This window comes from Arachis ipaensis, chromosome B04 (assembly GCF_000816755.2).
Source record: "Arachis ipaensis cultivar K30076 chromosome B04, Araip1.1, whole genome shotgun sequence".
NCBI classification, from domain to species: Eukaryota; Viridiplantae; Streptophyta; class Magnoliopsida; order Fabales; family Fabaceae; genus Arachis; species Arachis ipaensis.
Window position 1 is genome coordinate 26,950,419 of NC_029788.2, and position 23,070 is coordinate 26,973,488.

At 35.9% G+C, this 23,070-nt stretch overlaps 1 protein-coding gene across 1 annotated transcript in view; it reads right to left on the bottom strand.

Annotated features, from left to right (window-relative positions):
* Positions 1-355, bottom strand: part of LOC110271471 — a 4,834-nt gene extending 4,479 nt beyond the window's left edge. Inside the window, exon 1 of the mRNA XM_021122401.1 lies at positions 236-355. Within this exon, the coding sequence (XP_020978060.1) occupies positions 236-355 (120 nt within the window). The remainder of the gene's footprint in view (positions 1-235) is intronic.

Sequence of the window (23,070 nt, forward strand, 5' to 3'; positions counted from 1 at the left end):
CAATTCAAAATTCCACTTTTCACTTAATAATTTGTCTATTTTTCATCATTGAAATTTTCTATTCAAAGTTTAAGTGTTTAACATAAGAATGGTAATTTCTCCCGCCAGGTCGAACATGTGCGAATATTCACCCGCTAGAAATAGATATAAGAGATTTTCTACAAAATTTCTCGCTCCGTTGGTGCCTATATAATACCTATATGTATGAAATAACTAAAATGTCCTTTATATATACATGTATTTGAGAAACCATAACCGCCCACACTCTCTTCTTTACTGCCATCACACAACACTCCACCCTCCCTTCACATTCAAACATTCTCTCACATACTCTCAATATCTCACCGGTCGTCATTGCTGCACCCTCACTATGTCTTATCACCACCCTCCTCCAATTGGTATTTCCTTATCAGACTCCCAACTTTTATCGGCACCCTCACTCTTTCTGACAGCCACCCTCCTCAACCATTGTCCTCGCTATCTCAGGCAGAATCATTTTTGCCAGCAAAGTACTCATCGCGCGCCTCCAACTGCTTTGTCGTTGTTGCCTCCAACAGCATCCTCGCTGCTGATCGTCATTGCCTCCAGCATCATCTTCGCCATTCATTGTTGTAAGAACCCGATTTTTCCTAAGATGATTTTTTTGGGCCTTCTGTTATTGAATATAAGACAATAAGTATTTTTTTAATGATGACATTTAATTATCGGGTCCAAATTCAATCAGTAAAAAATTTTTACTGGTATTCTTTGGTCCATTTAACTTCAAAAAAATATTTTAGAGATCTTTTAGAGCTGAGATAACATATACTACAAGAATAAGGCTGATTAGCTACTACAAAAATAGTCAAAAAATCATCATTAATCTGACGCAAAATATAATTTGTGATGGATTAGCTACCACCTAACAGCCAATGCTTTCCTCGCTAATTACAAGTCGCAAATTAGTGAGACAAACATAGCAGTCGCTAATTCATCGGAAAGATTTTTAGCGACCAAATAGATAGTCACAAATCCATCGCTAAATTATAAGCTAATTCCATAGAACAAATAGACTAAAAGGTAGTCGCTAATTAGCAACAAACTCTACTGTAGCAGACTCTTCGCTAAATCAAAGCTAACTTCGTAGACAAAATGGAATGCTTAGTTGATGCTAATTAGCAAGAATTTTTTCGAACCTAACTCATCGCAAGTTGTTCGCTAATATGATCGCAAATCTATCACATTTTGTAGCAAATCTATAATTAATCTTTGAAAATTCTTAATCAAATTTGCAGGAATTGTGTTGCTAAACCAAAGATATTCTAAATGAAAAAGCAAAGTTAGGAAGGAGTCGCTAATTTGCTAGGAAATAATATGTAGTCAATTAGTTGCAATATTATCGCCACTACAAGAAAATTAGCTTTTTACCACACTATTAAAGCATACCAAAAAGTGCAAAAAAGCATAGCAATAGCTTTTTGCCACGCTTTGAGCTATCAGCACACTTTTGAAAGTATCACATCCGCAAGCGTGCCAGTTGCTTTATCGTCACGCTTTTGTTGATTTATTAGCACGGTTTATTTTTTGCCACGCTTTTATCTATTAGCATGCTTTTAAAGCGTGCTATATCCTTATCAAACTAAAAAAAATTTCTGGTATGTGCTTTTACATGTACTCTAATGCACTCCAAAAACAATAAAAAACATTGAAAAAATATGTAAATATCATTTTAAAAATTAATAAAAAAAATTAGTATTACATTGGTAGAATTCAAACCAAATTAGACATATCAATCTCTTATAGCCAAAGTAGTTATAAAATGCATCGAGATATAAAAATCAATTAAGATAGTTAAGTATAGTTGATTAACAATAATATGCTATATAAGTACAATTCATAACAATTAGGAGTCCTTAATAGAAATCATAATTCTTTATTGTTCATTCCAGAAGACCTACTTCTTAATCATCTTGGTGGTGTAACCTCACTCTTTTCTACAATTCTACAACAAAAAGTATAATATGTAAACATAAAAAAAAAATAAGAAAAGAATGATATTGAATTATTGATCAAAGTAGTACCATATAATTCAGCTTACATTTTCTTGTAGATGAAGACCTGCTTGCTTTATAAGAACCTACATTTGAGTAATGGGACTATGATCAAGGAATTACTCTACACCTCAACACTGAAGATTTTATAATGGATATGTAGAAGACTAAAAGAGAAGATAATAAGATGAAGATATGATACAAAAGCATGTTAATAAAATTTTCAACATATAGTTATGATCATATCAACTCTATTTTCATGGATCCCATTAACTTGTCTTGAACCCGTTGAACCAGAAAGACAAAGTGCCTACAACATGCATATGAAAATTTGCTTAAATATTACAAAGTAAAAGATGTGTGAAAGAATTTTTATTTATGTATTATTATGTATCAACTTCCAAGTATTTTCACGCAATGATACAACGAATCAACAACTGAGCACCAAGAACTAACTCAATTTTGACTACAAGAACAATTTATATGGATTTACTCATGAATTTTATATTTCATGTGTAACACCCTCACTATTAGAAGTCACGCTTCCGGCTGCGCTACTCTGATAGCAAGAAGTATTACGACTACTTTACATACTAAATATTAAAATAGGAGCCTATGACTCGACACTGTATCGCTGATTTTTTTGAAAAACCAGAAATAAATACTTTATCTTAAGAAAATACAAATATGTATAGATTCATATACAAGACTCCTTACATAGTAATTCAATATATTGTACATATAAAACATACAATTCCTATCCCTCTTACAAACTTGTAATAACAAAGACGAGGGAAGAAAATAATCTAATTAATACAACAGCATATAAACCAAACGCAGTATAACTCTTCTTAATGCTTCTTCATCTGGTTCCTGAAAAGGTAAAGCTGTAGGGGGGTGAGAACCTAACCACACGGTCTCACCACGGAGTTTCAAAGTTGTCATAAGAAGATATTTAATAAGAAACTGTTTTCAAGCTCAGCGATTATCATTGCCTTATGAATCTTTTAAAACCAATAGGAAATCATTCAAAACCCTTTTCAAAGAAACAATGTTTAATCTTTTAGAAATCCGAAATCTTTCCTTATTTATAAGAAAATCTCAATCAGAAATCAACCACGCAATCAAACAACACAATCATTAATTCAGCATCCAAGTTCATTCTCAAATGTAGCACGCCAGAACAAACACAGGCAAGACAGACAAGGAAAGCACAAGTAGGTAGCAGTTACAGCAAATAGTTCAAGTAGCAGTTAAGAACAGTTTAGCAATTAGGCAAACCAAAACAAGTTCAAACCCAAGCAAAGCATACAAATGCATATGATGCATGCCTGTCCTATGGCTGATGAGGCTCATCTGTCGGTTATCCAGCCAACCCGACAAGTCTGAATTGTCCTTAGACTGTCCCCCGACGTGCATCCCCAAGAGTCTATGCATAGCTTTTTCTCAAATAATCAATATTGCTCAATGGGGGTATCATTCCCGGGAATTTATATAGTGCCCGGTCACCCTTACGTCGTAGGGTCAACAGAGTATCGAGTTTTCAACCTGGTACACGTGGTGGCAAGCCACGGCACTTAATCCAGGGAACCTCGTATCTCAGATATTTCAAATTCATAAGCCATATAAATAATTCATTCATCATTCATCAATATCTAAGCCATTCTCAATATCATCATCATTCGTCAATCCATATCCCATTTTCAAATTCATTCAAAAACCATATTTCAAATTAATCCTCATCATCCTTCTTTCCGTTAATCAACAATCTCAATTCAAAACATAATTCTTTCTTTTCTAAATAAATCAATCTAAAACAAATAACGTTTAAGAACTAAATCTTTTTAAACAATTACTTCAAACAAACTTCCAATTTTATAAAATTTCGACAGCATCTCCTCTAAAACTCGGACTTTGCCACCCTTTTCGGGTCCCAACCAAACCAAACCAAACACCTGTTAATCATTCAAATCACTTCCAATAATAATTTTCACAACAACCACACTCAACACAGGGAAATTGCAAAATCCAGAATCCAATCAACCAATCCTATAAATCGCAGTTTAAATCAACATCATTCAACAGCATTAATCAATAATTAAGAACTTTCAGTTTTCTCAAACAGTTTCAAACCAAACCGTTCCTCAAACCCTGTTCGAACCATTACCAAAATAGTAAATTATTCTCAATAAACAAACCGTTTCCAAATATCAAGTCCTTTCCAAATTGGTTTTAAAATCAAATTCCAATATCAAATCGGGTTCAATATCACATCAAATTTCAATACTAAACCTTTCCTAAAATCGAATTGTTTCCAAAATTAAACTAAATGCCATTATTAAATCTCTCCCATTAATTCAAGAAAAACCACTTTAACAACATCAGTCAACTAATCAGAATATCCAGCTTTCTCAATCGATCCATCTATCAATCAAACTAATAATCTTATTCATCCAAAACAACTCTATTCAATTCATAAGACTCAGGAAATCACCAAAGATGTATTTTACGCATTAATATTGATTTACAACAACTCTGGAAAGAAAAACAAGTTTGAGAAAGACGCCCCTACCTCAGAAAGTCGAATCCATAAATTAAATCCGTCACCAGAAACCTTTTCCCTCAGCCCCAAAATCAATTGCAGATTTAACTCCAGCAACTCTAATCATAGCATATAATAATCGAAACTCAAACTTATAGCAATTATCGTGACAAAACCTCAGTGTAAGATAACGGAATAGCAACTAAAAGGGGTTTCGAGGCGAGAACAACTTACTGAAGTTAAGAATAAAAGAAGGAACGACATAGCAGCAGCTCCGGTGAGCTCCAGCAATGGTAGCTGTGGTTGGTGACTACCCAAGTTTGTAAGAGGGATAGGAATTGTATGTTTTATATGTACAATATATTGAATTACTATGTAAGGAGTCTTGTATATGAATCTATGCATGTTTGTGTTTTCTTAAGATAAAGTATTTATTTCTGGTTTTTCAAAGAAATCAGCGATACAGTGTCGAGTCATAGGCTCCTATTTTAATATTTAGTATGTAAAGTAGTCGTAATACTTCTTGCTATCAGAGTAGCGCAGCCGGAAGCGTGACTTCTGATAGTGAGGGTGTTACATTATGGTATCAGAGCGGTCTTTCTTGTAGAGCCTGAGGAATGGACCGATTATGCTTCAATTGCATACTCTGAGTGTCTGTCATGTTATAGGTCTTGTCCGAATGACGGGAATTAGAGCTTTATGCACATGACAGTCTTTTGATTAACGTTGTTAGCTTACCATTGCATATCTGTTGATATTAAGTCTGGCCATCTTAATGTTGATGGTTTACGTGTACGGTAAAGTTAATGGGTTATCATGGACAAAGTAGAATTAATAAGCGATGCGGTTCACGGGTTCTGGGAACGTTAGAAATTAATTTTTGAAGTTAGTTCCGTTTTGACGTATAATCTTGTTCGTGTCGTGTAGCTTAGTACACCGTTTTCTCTTTTATTGGTTATGTTGGAATTCCTTGTTTTAGATTTTTCCTTTTAGGATATGATTCAACTCTGTTCCTAGCGATACTTATTCATTCCTAAATATATATTTCTGCTTGATTATAATCCTGATTATTCACTTGAAATCATTTGGAACCTTTATCCTTGATGTTGCTCATATTTCTCTCTGCGAATCATGAGTTTTTCCTTTGAGTTGGTTTTGAACTTATTTCACATGACAATGGTCCTTAATTCTTTGAAAAACGTCAGATGTTATTCCTTGATTAGTTTACACCGAAGGTAGGTGCTTTAATCATGCCACATGATGCGCGTATTGCTTATTCTTCGATTTATCATCTTTTTCACTCCTTGTTTTAATTCTTTTTGGAACCAGATTTGATTATCCATCATTGTTATTATTTATGCATTTCTTCATAAATTCTGTATCCTTTTATTCGATCTTAAATCTGTTCTAGCGTAACACATAATTCTTAATACTTGAGTGATTTGAAACCGTGAGAGTTACGATTTATAGCAAGCTAATTGTGTAATTTGGTTCTTCTACTTCGCCTTCTACAATTTATGCGTATTTTTCCCAGGTTACAATTTTTGATCCTGTTTTCCTCTAAATGAATAAAGTACTCCCCTTGATAAAAATTTCGAGTTTGTCTTGGTATGAGATAACAATTCTAGTAATATTCTTTCGAAGTTTTTGTTTCGGAATCTTCGTTGAGTTTTGATCTTTTTATTTTATCTGATCTTGTCTGTAACCATTCTTTGAATTCTGGATATGACTATCTCTGATCTTACATGTACTTTCCTACAAGAAATAAATAAATCCTTTATGTAGCTAAAAACATACTTATTTTTAAAGGTACTATCTATATTCTTATTAACTATATAGGAACACTTTACATTAGATTTCTTTTTTTTAAACATAATTTGATTCTCCTTCAATATTTACTCAAATTTTTTTATATGTCTTTACTTGATTATGTACTCTAAGATTCTTGATAAGAAATTTTTGCTTCTATTCTAGTTAATCTCTAATTGACAAACTTCATATAATTTATTTTAAATTGGATTGTTTTGACGCAATATCTTATTAAAACTTCTAGTAATTATTTTGGGAAAATGAATTCATTCCTTCATAGGGTTACAACTTGATTTTCCCTTTTGGTACATCTTCTTGTTTTGTACATCCTTGCTTACTTATAATTTCAAACGTTTCTCCAAGTTTTTGTAAAACACCATTTTGGTTGCTTATTCTTCTTTATCAAAATTTGTATTCCTTTGAGCAAACTTCAAACTTATTTTGGTACAACATACCACTTTTTATAATCTCATTTTAAGGTTTTTGTTTCGGATTCCATAGAAAAAAAAATTCAAATCAGTTCTTTTGCTGGATTCTATTTGTAGCTCTACTTGAAATTTTAATAAAATCGTTTTGAAACTTAGCATATATTCACTGATATGAAGCTTTAAAACTTTCTTATGCAATCAAAACCTATTTGTTTGTAATGCACTAAGTATTCTTTTATTGACTAATTTACCTCGGACTTTCTCTTCTGAATAGAATTTAGTTCTACCTCTAAGTGTGATATAAATTTTTATGCATATTCTTGTTTGATTATGATCTTTTAAGATTTTTCAACATTTTTAGCTCAATTAATTTTCAATATTTCAAGTTTTGCACAAATCTAATTTAACTTGAATTTGTTTTAACATAACCCAATATTTACGCTTCTGTTACCTCCCTTGAAGGATATCTATCTCATATCTTTTCTTTTTAGAATGAGAAATCATACTTTCTTAGATTTTTCCATGCTTTTGAGTTTTGCAAATGATGTCATTAATTCAGTTATTCCTCTTTTGTGAACTTAGTGTTCCTCTGTTTTGACTTGAACTTATTTCAACTTAAATCATTACTACTTTTCTTATTTCTTATAGAGTTCCTGGATTCAAATTTCCTATTTAGATACAAAATGATTTTTCCTTCCAGAACATTTTCTCGTGCCTGTAAATTGTTACTTAGTTGCAATCTTACGTACCCTCCTAAATTTATATGAATTTTATCCTCGTCACTTATTCATCTTTTCCTTAGATTTGTAACTCCTTGAATATAGTGGTGCTTATCTCAATGTCACACGTGGTCCCTAGAAGATAAAAAACCGAAGCGTTAGTTTCCAGGGAATAACTAGTAGTTGAGAAGGTGAACTTGGACAAGTTTAAAAACGCCGTAGGTTATGACGTTTAAATTTCAGGAAAGGAGTATTGTTGAGAAGATATTCAAGTTTTCGGTAGCTCAATTTGTATAAAATGACGACTCACAACAAGTTAGCTAAGTGACCGGAGCAACGTGATATAGATAGGTGTAACGTGAAACTTGTAACACGGTAGTTCTTTAGGACACGGTTCGTGAATGTGGAAGGTGAAGCTTATAAGTATGTGACATCAAAAGGAGTTGTGATAGTGAGCTATGTTAAAACCCTTAAGGTTGACACCATGTAACCCTCTTTCTTTTGAGCCTATTTTGTAACTTCTGCTTTACACCATGCTTATCCTTTATTTCTAAGTCTTATGGTTTATTTGCTATTTGAAAATTTATATATACCAAAACTTTTTGTATTTCTAAAGTATTCAAAAAAAAAGGTATTGAAACCATGTAATATTTCCTGTAATATGCTAAATTTTCTTATCTAAAAAAAAAAAAAGCATTTGGACAGTATAGTACTGATTCTTGGTATTACCTTGTGTATTCTTTTAATTTTTGAGGACGAAAATTTTTATAAGGTAGGTAGGATGTAAGACCCAAAACTTTTGAAAAGCCTTATTCTAAATTGATTTCAATTTATTTATTCATTAAAGACTTTAATTTTAGAAATTATTTAATTAAATTTAATTAAATCAACATTCTGCCTTAGAAAATCTGAAACTACTCAACACACTAATCATGGCATCGAATGGAAATAAAGGTAATTAAAATAATTAATTTTTAAAGCTTAGGAAACATGTTTTTCACAATATGACATAATAAGGAAGGGAAAGTAAAACCATGCAATTAATGTGAATAAGTAGGTGAAGGATTGTCTAAATCACTCAAATTAAGCACAAAAGAACTCATGGAATATGGGTTTATCAGAGGTACACCACCACAATTATGTTGTGGATCTACCATATCTTTCCTGACTTTATTTCTATCTAAGTACCAACAACTTCAATAAATATCTTTTGCAAGTTGCAACACTTAATATTATGAACAGATGTCTTGGCATTAACTTCTTTGTTCCTTCTTTAGTTTATTTTGGTACGTTTCTGGTAGTGTCTTTATATGCACCTTATTTGCCTCTCTTTAACCATACAGAAAAGTAGTATCTTTTTGTGTAATCATGCCAATTTCTTCCACTTATATGGTTTTGGCATTATTTTCTTTACTCTATTGTTACGATGATGCAGCAAAAAATTTATGTTTGATCTTTGTTGTCAGCTTTGTGTTTTTGAGATGTCACATTCAGGACTTCAAGTTGTTTCAAATACGAGTGAAATATTTCTCAGTGAGCATCATTTAGATTCGAAAATATTAGCAGGGGTAGCTGTTGCTGTGATAATGGATGGCTTTCGAACATTCCTTATTGAAATTCAGGTGATTTTTTTTTTATTTCTATTGTGGGTAATTTCACTCCCCTTTATTATCAACATATTGCAAGCAATTGTTAGAAATGATTATGTTTTCACTTTGTAAAATTTTCTTTTTAAGGAAATCAAATGCATGATGTAAGACCCAAAACTTTTGAAAAGCCTTATTCTGAATTGATTTCAATTTATTTATTCATTAAAGACTTTAATTTTAGAAATTATTTAATTAAATCTAATTAAATCAAGTTTTGATAATTAAATTAAAATCTTCGTATAATTTTATAATTGTTGGATAATTTTCTATATTTGAACTATAAAATTTAGTAATTGCAAAATAATAAAAATTTTGTATAAATTAATTTAAAGAATTGAGATTTTGGAATTTAATATTTTAATTTTTATGAATAAAGAAATTAATTACATTATCTCTAATTATTGAATTAGAGTATTTATTTAAAAATAATTATAAATTGATAATTAAATAGTATTTTCACAAATATTATTAGTGGATTAAAAATTAGTTTTTGGTTCTCCTAATCTCCTAATTTTAGTGAAATGATTGAACTACCCCTAATCCTAATTCCCAAATTGGGAACCTAATTCCAAATCCCTAACGTAATTTCCCTTTCCCAGCTGCCATTACCCCCTTCTCCTTTTTGAAACCCCAACACACACACACGCATGCACAGAGATGGAGAAGAGAGAAATAGAGGGCGCCAGCGGAGAAGAAGAGGGGAGGGAGCCACGCCACCACCATCCAGCCCGTCGCGCCGCTGCCACGGTGATTTCCTGAGTCTCACCATGAAGAACAGCAAACCCCACTGGAACAGGAACAGAGGCGGGCAAAATGGTGAATGGATCCGGGCAGTACAGGGCAGAAATCGAATCATGATTTCAGCAATGGAAGGACAACTCCACTCAACTTCTGCGCGTTATCCTTGAGCTCCACGATAACATCCTTAATCAACGGCAATAAGGCTTCGATGATGGTGGCTAGGCAGGACGTGATAGCAGCAAGCTCGCTTCAACGGCTCCTCCTTCCACGTCTCCTTCTCTCTCGTTCGCTTCAACGACGGCAACGGGTTTCATTATTGACAGCGGTGGTGACTGGCGCGAGGATGGCGGTGCTGCGACGGTCGCGGCGATGAATTTCTCCACGGCGGCAGCTCCCTCGCGAACGCGTCTATCCCTCTTCTCTGCTCGCGATTCGCAGCGGTGATAACGTGTGGCTCGGCGTCGGTGATGGCTCTAAGGCGGCGACGGCGACTACCCCTGGCTACTGGCTGCGTTCTTCTTCTCCCTCTCTTCTCTTCTCGGCGACCACGACGGCACTGTGGCAGCGGCGCGACGGGCTGGATGGTGGTGGCGTGGCTCCCTCCCCTCTTCTTCTCCGCTGGCGCCCTCTATTTCTCTCTTCTCCATCTCTGTGCATGCGTGTGTGTGTTGGGGTTTCAAAAAGGAGAAGGGGGTAATGGCAGCTGGGAAAGGGAAATTACGTTAGGGATTTGGAATTAGGTTCCCAATTTGGGAATTAGGATTAGGGGTAGTTCAATCATTTCACTAAAATTAGGAGTAATTGAAAACCAAAAACTAATTTTTAATCCACTAATAATATTTGTGAAAATACTGTTTAATTATCAATTTATAATTATTTTCAAATAAATACTCTAATTCAATAATTAGAGATAATGTAATTAATTTTCTTTATTCATAAAAATTAAAATATTAAATTCCAAAATCCCTATTCTTTAAACCAATTTATACAAAATTCTTATTATTTTGCAATTACTAAATTTTATAGTTCAAATATAGAAAATTATCCAACAATTATAAAATTATACGAAGATTTTAATTTAATTATCAAAACTTGATTTAATTAGATTTAATTAAATAATTTCTAAAATTAAAGTCTTTAATGAATAAATAAATTGAAATCAATTCAGAATAAGGCTTTTCAAAAGTTTTGGGTCTTACATCATGCATTTGATTTCCTTAAAAAGAAAATTTTACAAAGTGAAAACATAATCATTTCTAACAATTGCTTGCAATATGTTGATAATAAAGGGGAGTGAAATTACCCACAATAGAAATAAAAAAAAAATCACCTGAATTTCAATAAGGAATGTTCGAAAGCCATCCATTATCACAGCAACAGCTACCCCTGCTAATATTTTCGAATCTAAATGATGCTCACTGAGAAATATTTCACTCGTATTTGAAACAACTTGAAGTCCTGAATGTGACATCTCAAAAACACAAAGCTGACAACAAAGATCAAACATAAATTTTTTGCTGCATCATCGTAACAATAGAGTAAAGAAAATAATGCCAAAACCATATAAGTGGAAGAAATTGGCATGATTACACAAAAAGATACTACTTTTCTGTATGGTTAAAGAGAGGCAAATAAGGTGCATATAAAGACACTACCAGAAACGTACCAAAATAAACTAAAGAAGGAACAAAGAAGTTAATGCCAAGACATCTGTTCATAATATTAAGTGTTGCAACTTGCAAAAGATATTTATTGAAGTTGTTGGTACTTAGATAGAAATAAAGTCAGGAAAGATATGGTAGATCCACAACATAATTGTGGTGGTGTACCTCTGATAAACCCATATTCCATGAGTTCTTTTGTGCTTAATTTGAGTGATTTAGACAATCCTTCACCTACTTATTCACATTAATTGCATGGTTTTACTTTCCCTTCCTTATTATGTCATATTGTGAAAAACATGTTTCCTAAGCTTTAAAAATTAATTATTTTAATTACCTTTATTTCCATTCGATGCCATGATTAGTGTGTTGAGTAGTTTCAGATTTTCTAAGGCAGAATGACTTAAAGGACGGAAAAGGAAACATACAAAAATGGAAGGAGAAGGCAAAACAGAGCTTTAAGGAAACTGGTATTCACGCGATCGCATGGACGACGCGATCACGTGCCAGAAGCGAAGATGCAGCGACGCGGCCGCATGACTGACGCGACCGCGCGCCTTAAGCAGAACACACATGACGCGGTCGCATGACTGACGCGACCGCGTGGCAAGGAAAAGCTCCGAATGACGCGACCGCGTGACCCACGCGGACGCGTGACAGAGGCCACGTATCAGAATTTACAGAATACGCCCCCAGTGATTTCTGAAGCCCTTTTTGGCCCAGATCTAAGTACAGACAGCATAGACCAGATGTTATAAAGTGTGGGAATGCACTCATTCAGAAGGGAGCTCGCATATATTTTACTTTTCAATGATTTAGATTTAGTTGAGAGGGAGATCTTCTCCTCTCTCTCTTTTAGGATTTAGGATTTCTTCTTGCTTTAAGAGTGACTCTCAATCCAGGTTTTACGTTCCTTTGTTTTAGCTTCCTTTTACTTTTATTTATTCCAGCACTTGAATTGATTAGTGAATTTATGAATTTCTTCCATGTTATAGATTGTTATTTGAATTAATGATAATTGAGGTATTTTCAGTTTATGATTGTTCTCTTGAATTAAGTTACCATTGCTTCCCATCTAAGGATATTTTTATTATTCCAGCAATTTTACTTTTTCCCCTTTTGGTCCTGGTTAAGAATTCAGTAACTCAACAGTTATTAAACTCAACATAATTGATAATCGTTATCTTGCTAATTGAGCTGAACTTAAGTAATCCCTACCATGAACTCTCACCCCTCTTGCTTTGAGTTTGGTTCTAATATTGTTAAAGGAAATAGAAGTTACAGTAGGAATGTGCATCAAGGTCAGACCAATCAAGGATGGATGGAACCAAGAGGATCTAATCAACCCTTTTGGCAGCAACACCCTCCGAGATATCCTGGACAAAGACCATTCTACAGTGCATACCCAGCTGAAAGACATGGTGGACAACCTTGTAACTACCAACAAGCCCCACCCCGTGCATATAAACTATCCTTTCAACATAACCTCGAACCACCACACTCATAAGCTTCTCTTCACCATTCGCCACCATATGATCCTTCCTTACCCCAGTACCAATCCAATCGCTCCCAATCGCCACCACTTTCCTTTGTGTCATGTCCAAGTCCAGCAACCCAAGAAGCAGAGGCTCGCCTAAAGGAAACAGTAATTAAATTTCAAACAACCATTCAACAACTGGAGCAAGCGATAATTCAATGGGCTTCTAGGCGCTCAAATACACAAGGATCAGCCACAGCTCCATGTGGACAGCCCAATGAAGAGCATAACATGAAGGAGCTACCAGAAACTCCAGTGGACAAGATAGAGAATGAATTTGTACTAGAACAATTAGAAGAAGCTATCTTTGTTCAAGAAGAAGAGTTGGTTGAAGACCTAGGAGATGCTGAACTTCCATGGGAATCCATAATTGAGGAAAACTCCGTCCAGGATGCTACAGTTGATGCTAAGGAGGATACTGTACAATCTCCAAGGCAAGTTGTTTATGAGGAATTAGACGGAATAATCCAAGAAACAAATTCCCTTATGGCTCGTACTCAGAGCTGGTGCACAAGGTTCAATAAGGTTCCACGCTTCACCTCGAAGTACATGGATTGGTATCATGCTCAATTACATGGATCACGGAAAACGTTTGGTCACCAAGGTGAGATTCTACTTTTTAACCCGCCAGAATGGAAACATGTAGATCAAGACGGAGGCGGATTTAAAAGCAAGGCTTGGAATCTTGGACTCTATCCTGACATTCGTCGTCCCGGGAGCCTGAAAATCTGTTTGGAGCTGCTTAGAAGCTTTGCATGCTTGGTTTGGGACCCCGGAGGCTATTGGCATTCCAAGCACTGGTGGAGATTTTTAGACGAATTTAAACATAAGCTGCCATAACAGGATACTCCTCCAATGTCCAACTTAAGGACTTTAACTAAAAGTGCTAGGTGGGGGACAACCCACCATGGTATGGTCGCTTCTTTTTCAATTTATTTCTTGTTAATTCTTTCATTTTTTTCCTTTTTCAATTTCAATTTATTAAACCTGGAATCATACATCGCATTCATGTTAATCGTTGTATTCTGCATTTTTCATGCATATAAAAAAAATGGTGCACGACGCGACCGCATGCCCCATGCGATCGCGTCATATTGCGAGAAACACCACCCACGCGACCGCATGACCCACGCGGCCGCGTGATATATATATCGGCGTAAGGATCCAACGAACAGAAAGTTAGGCTGGAATCGTACGGCCCTTGTGCGTTTCGCACAAATTGGCCCACGCGATCGCATGCCCCATGCGATCGCGTCACTTGCACAATACCAATCCCACGCGACCGCGTGAGCGACGCGATCGCGTCGCATGGATTGCACATCACCCCAAAAGGAGACAGAGAGTTGCGCTAAAACGGCACTGGAGTCGTGCATTTCACACGAATTCCAGCGACGCGATCGCGCGACCCACACGATCGTGTCACCCCTCTTTCCCCCCTCTCATGCGATCGCGCGCCCCACGCGATCGCGTCACTCCCATTTTCACTCCAACCACGCGACCGCGTGCCCCACGGGGCCGCGTGGATTCAAAATATAACCCCCAGCCACGCGAACCCTATCACTCGCGCAGCCCCCCACCCCCAACCCTCTTCTCGCTCTCTGCTTCTTCTTCCTCCAGCCACCACCCAGCATCACCCAGCCGCCACCGCGCCACCACCCAGAACCGCGCCGCCGTGCCCCGCCACCGCGCCGGACATCACCGCCACCCCCACCCAGCCGTTTCTACCCCGTTCTGCTTCTTTCGCTTTCCAGGTTTCGCAACACACACTCCCTTTATCCGTTCGTCGTTTTTCTGTATTTTTCCATTTTTGTTCATACTTAGGATAGATAGATATACATGCTGTAGTGGATTTTTAGGTTGTTAGGTAGCTTAGGCTGTGGTTAGTGGATCTAGATCTGTTTACTTGCACTGTTCCTGCTTATATTTTATCATAACTGCAATTCTGCTGTTCCTGTGACCTCGTTCATATGCTGTGATTTCTTGCAATTGCTGCTTGTTACTCTAAATTTTCCTGTTTCTATTCATTACTGGTAACTGCAGCAAGTTTTTAATTCATATGAACTGCTATGATTGCTGTTTATTTTCCGGGACAATCCAATCTTAGCCGGAATGCTGCCTGAATTTTTTGTAAATTGTTTTCATTCATATTTTGGTTTGGCATTTCTGAACTCTGTTTTACTCTGCTTTACCCAAACCGTTTCATGAATGCTATGGCAGACTTTCTTATCCTCTTTGATTTCCTGGTTCATAAACTGCATTTGTGCTTCACTGATTCTAATTTTTACTTTCTTTATTTCTATTTGAATCAGCATCACCCTGTTTTCCTTGTTCAATTATGAGTACTTCTATTCTTACCTGTGAATCCTTGTTATATGGAATTTTTCTCTATCCCACTTACTTTAACCCGCACTTTACTAACTCACTATTTTAATTTACTAATTTCTTTTTCAAATTCTAACCATACTAACCCTTTTAATCTCTTTTCTGATTATTTTCACTTTCCTCTAACTTTCTCACCATGACATATTTGATTATTTTTCCATTTAACATAAATTCAATCACATTTCATATACTCATTTTCCTTATTTTATTTCTCCTTTGCCGCTTTGAGTTTCCTTTGTTTAATTGCCTAATTGCTTTCCTATTTTTATCCATATTCTGATTTTCTGTTTTCAGGATGTCTGCCTCACAAAGGAAAGGAAAAGGCAAGGCTACTGGCAAGCACAAATGAGGAGATTCCTCCCAGTCCATCATTGCCCTCATGCACGATTCCTCATGGCGAGAGAAGAACTTCACACAGCAGGAAAAAGCTGACCAGCTGCTCCCTGCAAATGATCCTATAAAATTTGCAAACCGGTACTGTGAGCTGAAGTACCCGGCTTTTGCCAACTCCAAAAATCTATAGCTGGAGCAAACTCTGAAGATTCCAGAAGCACTCCAGCAGTACACCACTGAGCAAATCAAGCAAAGGGGATGGTTCTTTCTGGAAAGAACACTGACAGAGGTCAATTCATCTTGGGTACGGGAATTCTACTGCAACTACTACCTCACCACCCTAGATGCAGTGAACCTGAGAGGAAAACAAATTCTGGTCACTGAGGAGGCCTTAGAGGACATTCTCCGGCTCCCAGCCAAGTCCGATCAGCCTGATGGTTATTAAAGGCTGAGGAGGACATGCGTCAGATGCAGTTTGATTGGGATGCTGTAAAGGCACGGATAGCTCTCGACCCGACAGTCCCTTGGGAGATGGGTCAGGACACCACCATGCCTAGAGGGATCAAAAGGGTGTACTTAAATGATGAGGCTCGGTTATGGCACCAGATCTTGAGTAATTATGTGATGCCGAGTACTCACGAGACGGAGATCCCGGCTGCTATGATCACCCTCCTTTGGTGTGTGCGGGAGGGTAAGGACCTTTATCTGCCACGTTTCATTCGGCATTATATGGCCAGGGTCCACGTCCAAGGCACCCTCCCTTTTCCATATCTAGTTACACAGCTTGGCCGTCGAGCTGACATGTTATGGGAGGCTGCCGATGAGAGACCACCAGCGGCGGATTGCAGGAAGATCATTCCGCACAGCTGGAACTTCTTAGCCCTGGGCCACAGACCACCACCATTCACTGCTACTGATGAGACAGCCCCACCGTCTGCTGGACCCTCTTCTTCCACTGCTGCACCACCTACCCCTGCTACCACCACTGCACCTCCACCTGCCACAGAGCCCGTCTATCATCTAGTGCACCGCTTGTTTCAACGACTTAACCAGATGGAGCGTCGCAACAAGCGACGCTATGAGCACCTAAAGCTGATGATACGATCCGGTGACATCCCCTCCGAGCCTGACACACCATCCAAGGCAGAGACCTATCCCCAGGGAGAGGCAGCGCCGGCCGCACCACAGATTGCGGTCCCACATCAGATTGAGGCTGCGGATCCCGATCCAGTCAGCCCCACCTCTACAGCAGCCAGACTCCCAGCTAGATACATACCAAGAGAATGATTGAGGCCATCATTTGATTTTAGCTCACTTACCCCAAATTAGCCTACCTTTTACATCACCTTTGTTAGCCCCCTTGAACCTTTTAAAACCCCTTTATTCTATTTAGCCAAATTACTAGCCTTAAGCAGAAAAACAAAAGAAAATCCCAAGTGAATTCTTGGTTAGCTTAAGATAGAAAATCATGAATAGAGTTAAATGTGGGAAACCTTTTGGGAACATGGATGATAGAAACAAAAGGTAGAGAAGTTAAAAGAAATAAAATAAATTTGGGAAGCATGCTCATGAGAAAATCAAGGTGATTTAATTGCCATGTGCCTTAAAAAAAAAGAGTTATTTTTCAGCATTTAAATAAAAGGGGGATACAAAAGAAATTCCCCAATGCAAAATAAAAGCAATGCACATGGAATAAAAAAATAATAATAAAAAATGAAACATGAGCATGTAACAATAAGTGGGATAATATGGGAAAATAGGTAAAGAGATTTTGTTTTACTAAATATGTATGTTAGGTGAGATCTTAGTCTAATTAAGGATTCACTTATTAGCTCACTTGACCCTATACATAAATCCTTACCTTTACCTTGGCCCCATTACAACCTCAATTAAAGACCTCATGACTTTTTGGTATGACTATATTCTATAATTGTTGATTGGTTAGATGAAGAACAAAGCTATAGAAAGCAAGAATAAAAAGAAAAATAGAGTGAATAAACCCAATAAACAATGAGTGACTAGAGAGTAAACACAAAATCCAGTGAGGGTTCAATAACTCATCAACATATATCTGTACTTAATTTACTAATTGTTTTGCAAGTTTGTACAATGTTTTCTTTCCCATATCATTTGCTAAAATGCTTTATTATTTAAGGGTTGGCTATATATATATACATGACTCCTTGAGAATGTGAATTAACTTGGCTACATGTAAGCTTTATATATGAGTGAATAAATTAGAGTTGCATGATGCATCATTCATTTAGGTAGTTGCATTTAAATTAGGTTGCATTGCATGACGTTCCATCACTTTAACCTTAACTATTTACCTTGGATTTAGCATGAGGACATGCTAGTGTTTAAATGTAGGGAGGTTGATAAACCCATATTTCATGAGTTCTTTTGTGCTTAATTTGAGTGATTTAGACAATCCTTCACCTACTTATTCACATTAATTGCATGGTTTTACTTTCCCTTCCTTATTATGTCATATTGTGAAAAACATGTTTCCTAAGCTTTAAAAATTAATTATTTTAATTACCTTTATTTCCATTCGATGCTGTGATTAGTGTGTTGAGTAGTTTCAGATTTTCTAAGGCAGAATGACTTAAAGGACGGAAAAGGAAACATACAAAAATGGAAGGAGAAGGCAAAACGGAGCTTTAAGGAAACTGGTATTCACGCGATCGCATGGACGACGCGATCGCGTGCCAGAAGCGAAGATGCAGCGACGCGGCCGCATGACTGACGCGACCGCGCGCCTTAAGCAGAACGCACATGACGCGGTCGCATGACTGACGCGACCGCATGGCAAGGAAAAGCTCCGAATGACGCGACCTCACGCGGACGCGTGACAGAGGCCACGTATCAGAATTTACAGAATACGCCCCCAGCGATTTCTGAAGCCCTTTTTGGCCCAGATCCAAGTACAGACAGCATAGACCAGATGTTATAAAGTGTGAGAATGTACCCATTCAGAAGGGAGCTCGCATATATTTTACTTTTCAATGATTTAGATTTAGTTGAGAGGGAGATCTTCTCCTCTCTCTCTCTTTTAGGATTTAGGATTTCTTTTTGCTTTAAGAGTAACTCTCAATCCAGGTTTTACGTTCCTTTGTTTTAGCTTCCTTTTACTTTTATTTATTCCAACACTTGAATTGATCAGTGAATTTATGAATTTCTTCCATGTTATAGATTGTTATTTGAATTAATGATAATTGAGGTATTTTCAGTTTATGATTGTTCTCTTGAATTAAGTTACCATTGCTTCCCATCTAAGGATATTTTTATTATTCCAGCAATTTTACTTTTTCCCCTTTTAGTCCTCGTTAAGAATTCAGTAACTCAACAGTTATTAAACTCAACATAATTGATAATCGTTATCTTGCTAATTGAGCTAAACTTAAGTAATCCCAACCTTTTCTTAGGAAATAAATAGGATTCAAAGGTCAATTTAATTAGTCCCTTGACTTTCTGTTGCCCTAGTACAGGTTGATCAAGTGGAGTTTAGATTCAACTTTCATTATAGTTGAGAGAAATAACTACGTTGGACCTCTAACTTCTCTTATCTTACCAAAAGTCTGCTTTACAGTATTTATTTATTTTAATTGCCATTTACTTTACTTGTCATTTAAATTACTTGCTTCTCATCTTCTAAACCCCTATTACAACCTTTATAGCCAATAATAAGAACATACTTCCTCGCAGTTCCTTGAGAAGACGACCCGAGGTTTGAATACTCGGTTAACAATTTTTTAAGGGGTTTGTTACTTGTGACACCCAACACGTTTGTATGAAAGGACTTTTGTTGGTTTAGAAGCTATACTTGTAACGGGGATTTATCCGCAAATTTTTAGACCACGCAAAAGTTCTCTCATCAACCTCATTAATGGATCTAAATCAATTTTTTACAACTCAAAGCATGCGATGGGTGGAGTACTTCTCCCTCTGAGGATTACAATGAGCAGTTGTTAACGTAGAGAAATGAAATGACTTTAGCAAGGTAACCATTCCATAAGTAGCATGCGAAAAATGCATTAGGCAATAAAAACAAAAAAATGTGATTTTAGCAAAAATATATACTCCCAAAATAATTTTCCAAAGGGATTAAGGGAATAGAATGAACTATGTCTTGCACCTGAACAATAACTTAGAATCTAAGTAAAAATATATAGTCAAAGTCTCAAAGAATAGATGCAAATTAGAATTTGTCAACTATACAACGAAAGAAAGATACATCAAGGTACCAACTTCCATATATAGAACAACATTTATAATATGCTCCAAGACACGAGGTCCGGCTATGTCTCCAGATTTAGTCACATGCCCAATGTAAAATATAGAACAAAAAAAAAAAAGCAAATTTGTAATGGTTAAGCCAACAATTGACAGGCCACTTAAACAGGAAAGGTACATTGCATAAGTTTGATGAACATATGCTTGCTCATTAAAAGAACGGGGATATTTGTTGTCTTTGCAAATTGCAACAAAGCTGAAGTGTAGCCTTTCACCTGTCATACACCTATATGACATGTTATAACACCTATATGACATGTCATATATCATGGAACCGACATGTCATTTCACCGTATAAAAAGATATAGCCAATGCACATTTGACAGTTTTGGTAATGTAGATTAAATGAATCATGAGTAGGGATGATATGGTGTGAATGATAAAGTAGGCCATTTATCTCAGAAACAAAATGAACAAATCAAAGAGTTCCAAGCAACAGAAAATCTACGAATCATACCACAGATGTTATCATTTTCAGTAAGGTTCAAGTTAACAAGAAAATTTAGCAAGATAGATTCCCAACATGTGTAATCCCTCTAGGACATTCCATTATTTCTTTCAAATATATAGTTTGTATTGAATCAATAACCAGAGCCCGAGGAAAGAGGTACTAAACTTTTTTCAATATATTCTGACATAATATAATAGCAAACAATAAATAATTTGTAATAAATAATTGCTTAATTCAATTAGTAATAAATAATTAGTTTCAAATAGTATTCTAGTATGTGAATGTTTAATTTTCTGAACTACTACTAAATAAGTGAATTTGATACTATCTATACATTACAATGAACTACTAAATTCATTGCTCATAAATATATAGTGGCCAAATATATAGTATAGTTACTGATGGAGACATTTTTAAATTTCTAGCAAAAAAATTAGTAGTTTGTTACAAGGCCACAAAGCACATAACCAAAGATATTAAGTTTTAAGTAAATGAACACAAAGATATTTAGCCATTGAGATTAACTTCAAACAAAAAAAAAACTATCACATCTCATGCAAACATAACTAAAGTTCAGAGTGCAACACAACAAACAATTGGAAAGAAAAACCAGAACCAATGGTGCACAAAATCAATTATAGGAAGAGAAATTGAAAGATTTGATTAAGACATACCTTTCTCGAGGGAAAGACCAGCCCTAACCTTGGGTGTGTAGATGATTTCCGATGAAAAATTGGAGTTGAGATGCTCTAACAAAAATATTTTCCTAACCAGAAATATTCATATCCTATTTTCACAACCAGAAACTTCATAAATTAGGAAAAAAAGAAAAGAAAAGCATAACTAACATTGTACAACTATTCATAATTATAACCCTTATCCATCCAATTTCCAAAATCCCCAAAAATGAACTAAAAAAGTTTTAGTTTTTAACACAGCCGTTGTGACCCATCGCCGAATACACCTCTTAGTTTCTTACTTCTTTAACTACCAAACCAACTTCTTGCTTTTTCCTGTTCAAGTACCACGGCTTCTTCCTCTATCTTTGTTCTCCTTTCTTTCTTTTTTTGATCATCTTCCATGGTTAGATCTCAACTTTTTTCCTGATACTCCATGTCACAAAAGACTCAGCAACACTTTAATACTTGACTACACTCTCTTATGGAACCATAAACCTTTTTTATAATAAGAAAATTTACAAGGAGTGCCTTGTTGTCTTCGGTGAGGTAAGGGTTTTGAGTAGTGCAGGAGTTGAGCACCTTACGAGAGAGAAAGTAAGCGCAACGACAATGGGTTGCTAAGTCATAGAGGAAATGACGATGAGTGAGGGTTAGTGCGAGAGAGGGGGTAAGCACCATTGAGGCGGGGGAGAGGTTGCGACGATTAAGGGTTATGATAAGGTGTGGGCAAAAATTAAGGAGGACGACAGAGAGAGAGGCACAAAAAATAGTAGGAGACTGAAAATTGAAGAATGAACTAACTTAGAAATTATTTTAGGCAGATTCTTCGATGTAGAATGGAAGACAATTCTACACCTCTAGAAAAGCGCTGGAGAGATTGCCTGTGCGACAAGTGTCCAAGAAGGGTACAACTTCTGGCAGTTGAAAAGGGACATGTATGAAGTCTCTCAGGTGATGGTTTAAGTTAGTTTAGGTTAGTTGGTTATTAATGTTAGTAAGCTATAACTAATTAGTGTGGGTTAATTAACGGGCTTATATGTAGGCCTTATTCTGGTGCAGGGCGAAGGGATCCATTTTTTTATGTAGTTAAATGTTTTAAACAATCAACCTAAATAATTTGTTATTTGTTGGACGTTTGTATTTTTTATATATGTTCAAGACCTAGGCCCAACTGTTTTTGGACATTATTTTGTAGTGTTATGACCATGTTTTCAAATAATGATAAAAATATTGGGCTAAGGCCCCTATAACTTACCAAGAAAGTATGATAAGATAATTTTGATGTAACTTTGTGAAATCTTGATTAGATAAAATGAGTTTATTTTATCCGTAAAATTTGATATTTTTTTAGTAAGTAGATACGTTGATTTGTTTTTGTTGTCAACAACTAATAATACTTTTAGAAAATAAAATGAAATAAAAATATAGAGATAAGATTTTGATTGATTTTTGTGCATATTTTTAAAACAATTATGTAAATATTTGTATAAAACTTTGAATCTAAGGTATAATGAATTTGTCACGTTTTAATATATTTGAGGTTACTTTTGTCGAGGATAAAATTCCAGTGTATTTTCTTCTGGGAGAAAATGACTGGATTGGATTTCTAGAGATTTATCCGTTAAAAAAATATTGCTAATTTTTTTGTACTTATATGTAGCTATGTTGAATATATTAGTTTCATAGTGTATAAATCATATTTAAGAGTCTAATTTAAATAATTAGTCGTTAAAACAAAGGAAATGAATGAAGTTGTAGTTGATAGTGTATTTTCGAAGGTGATTAAGTTGGAATTTCGAAAATTAGGATTTT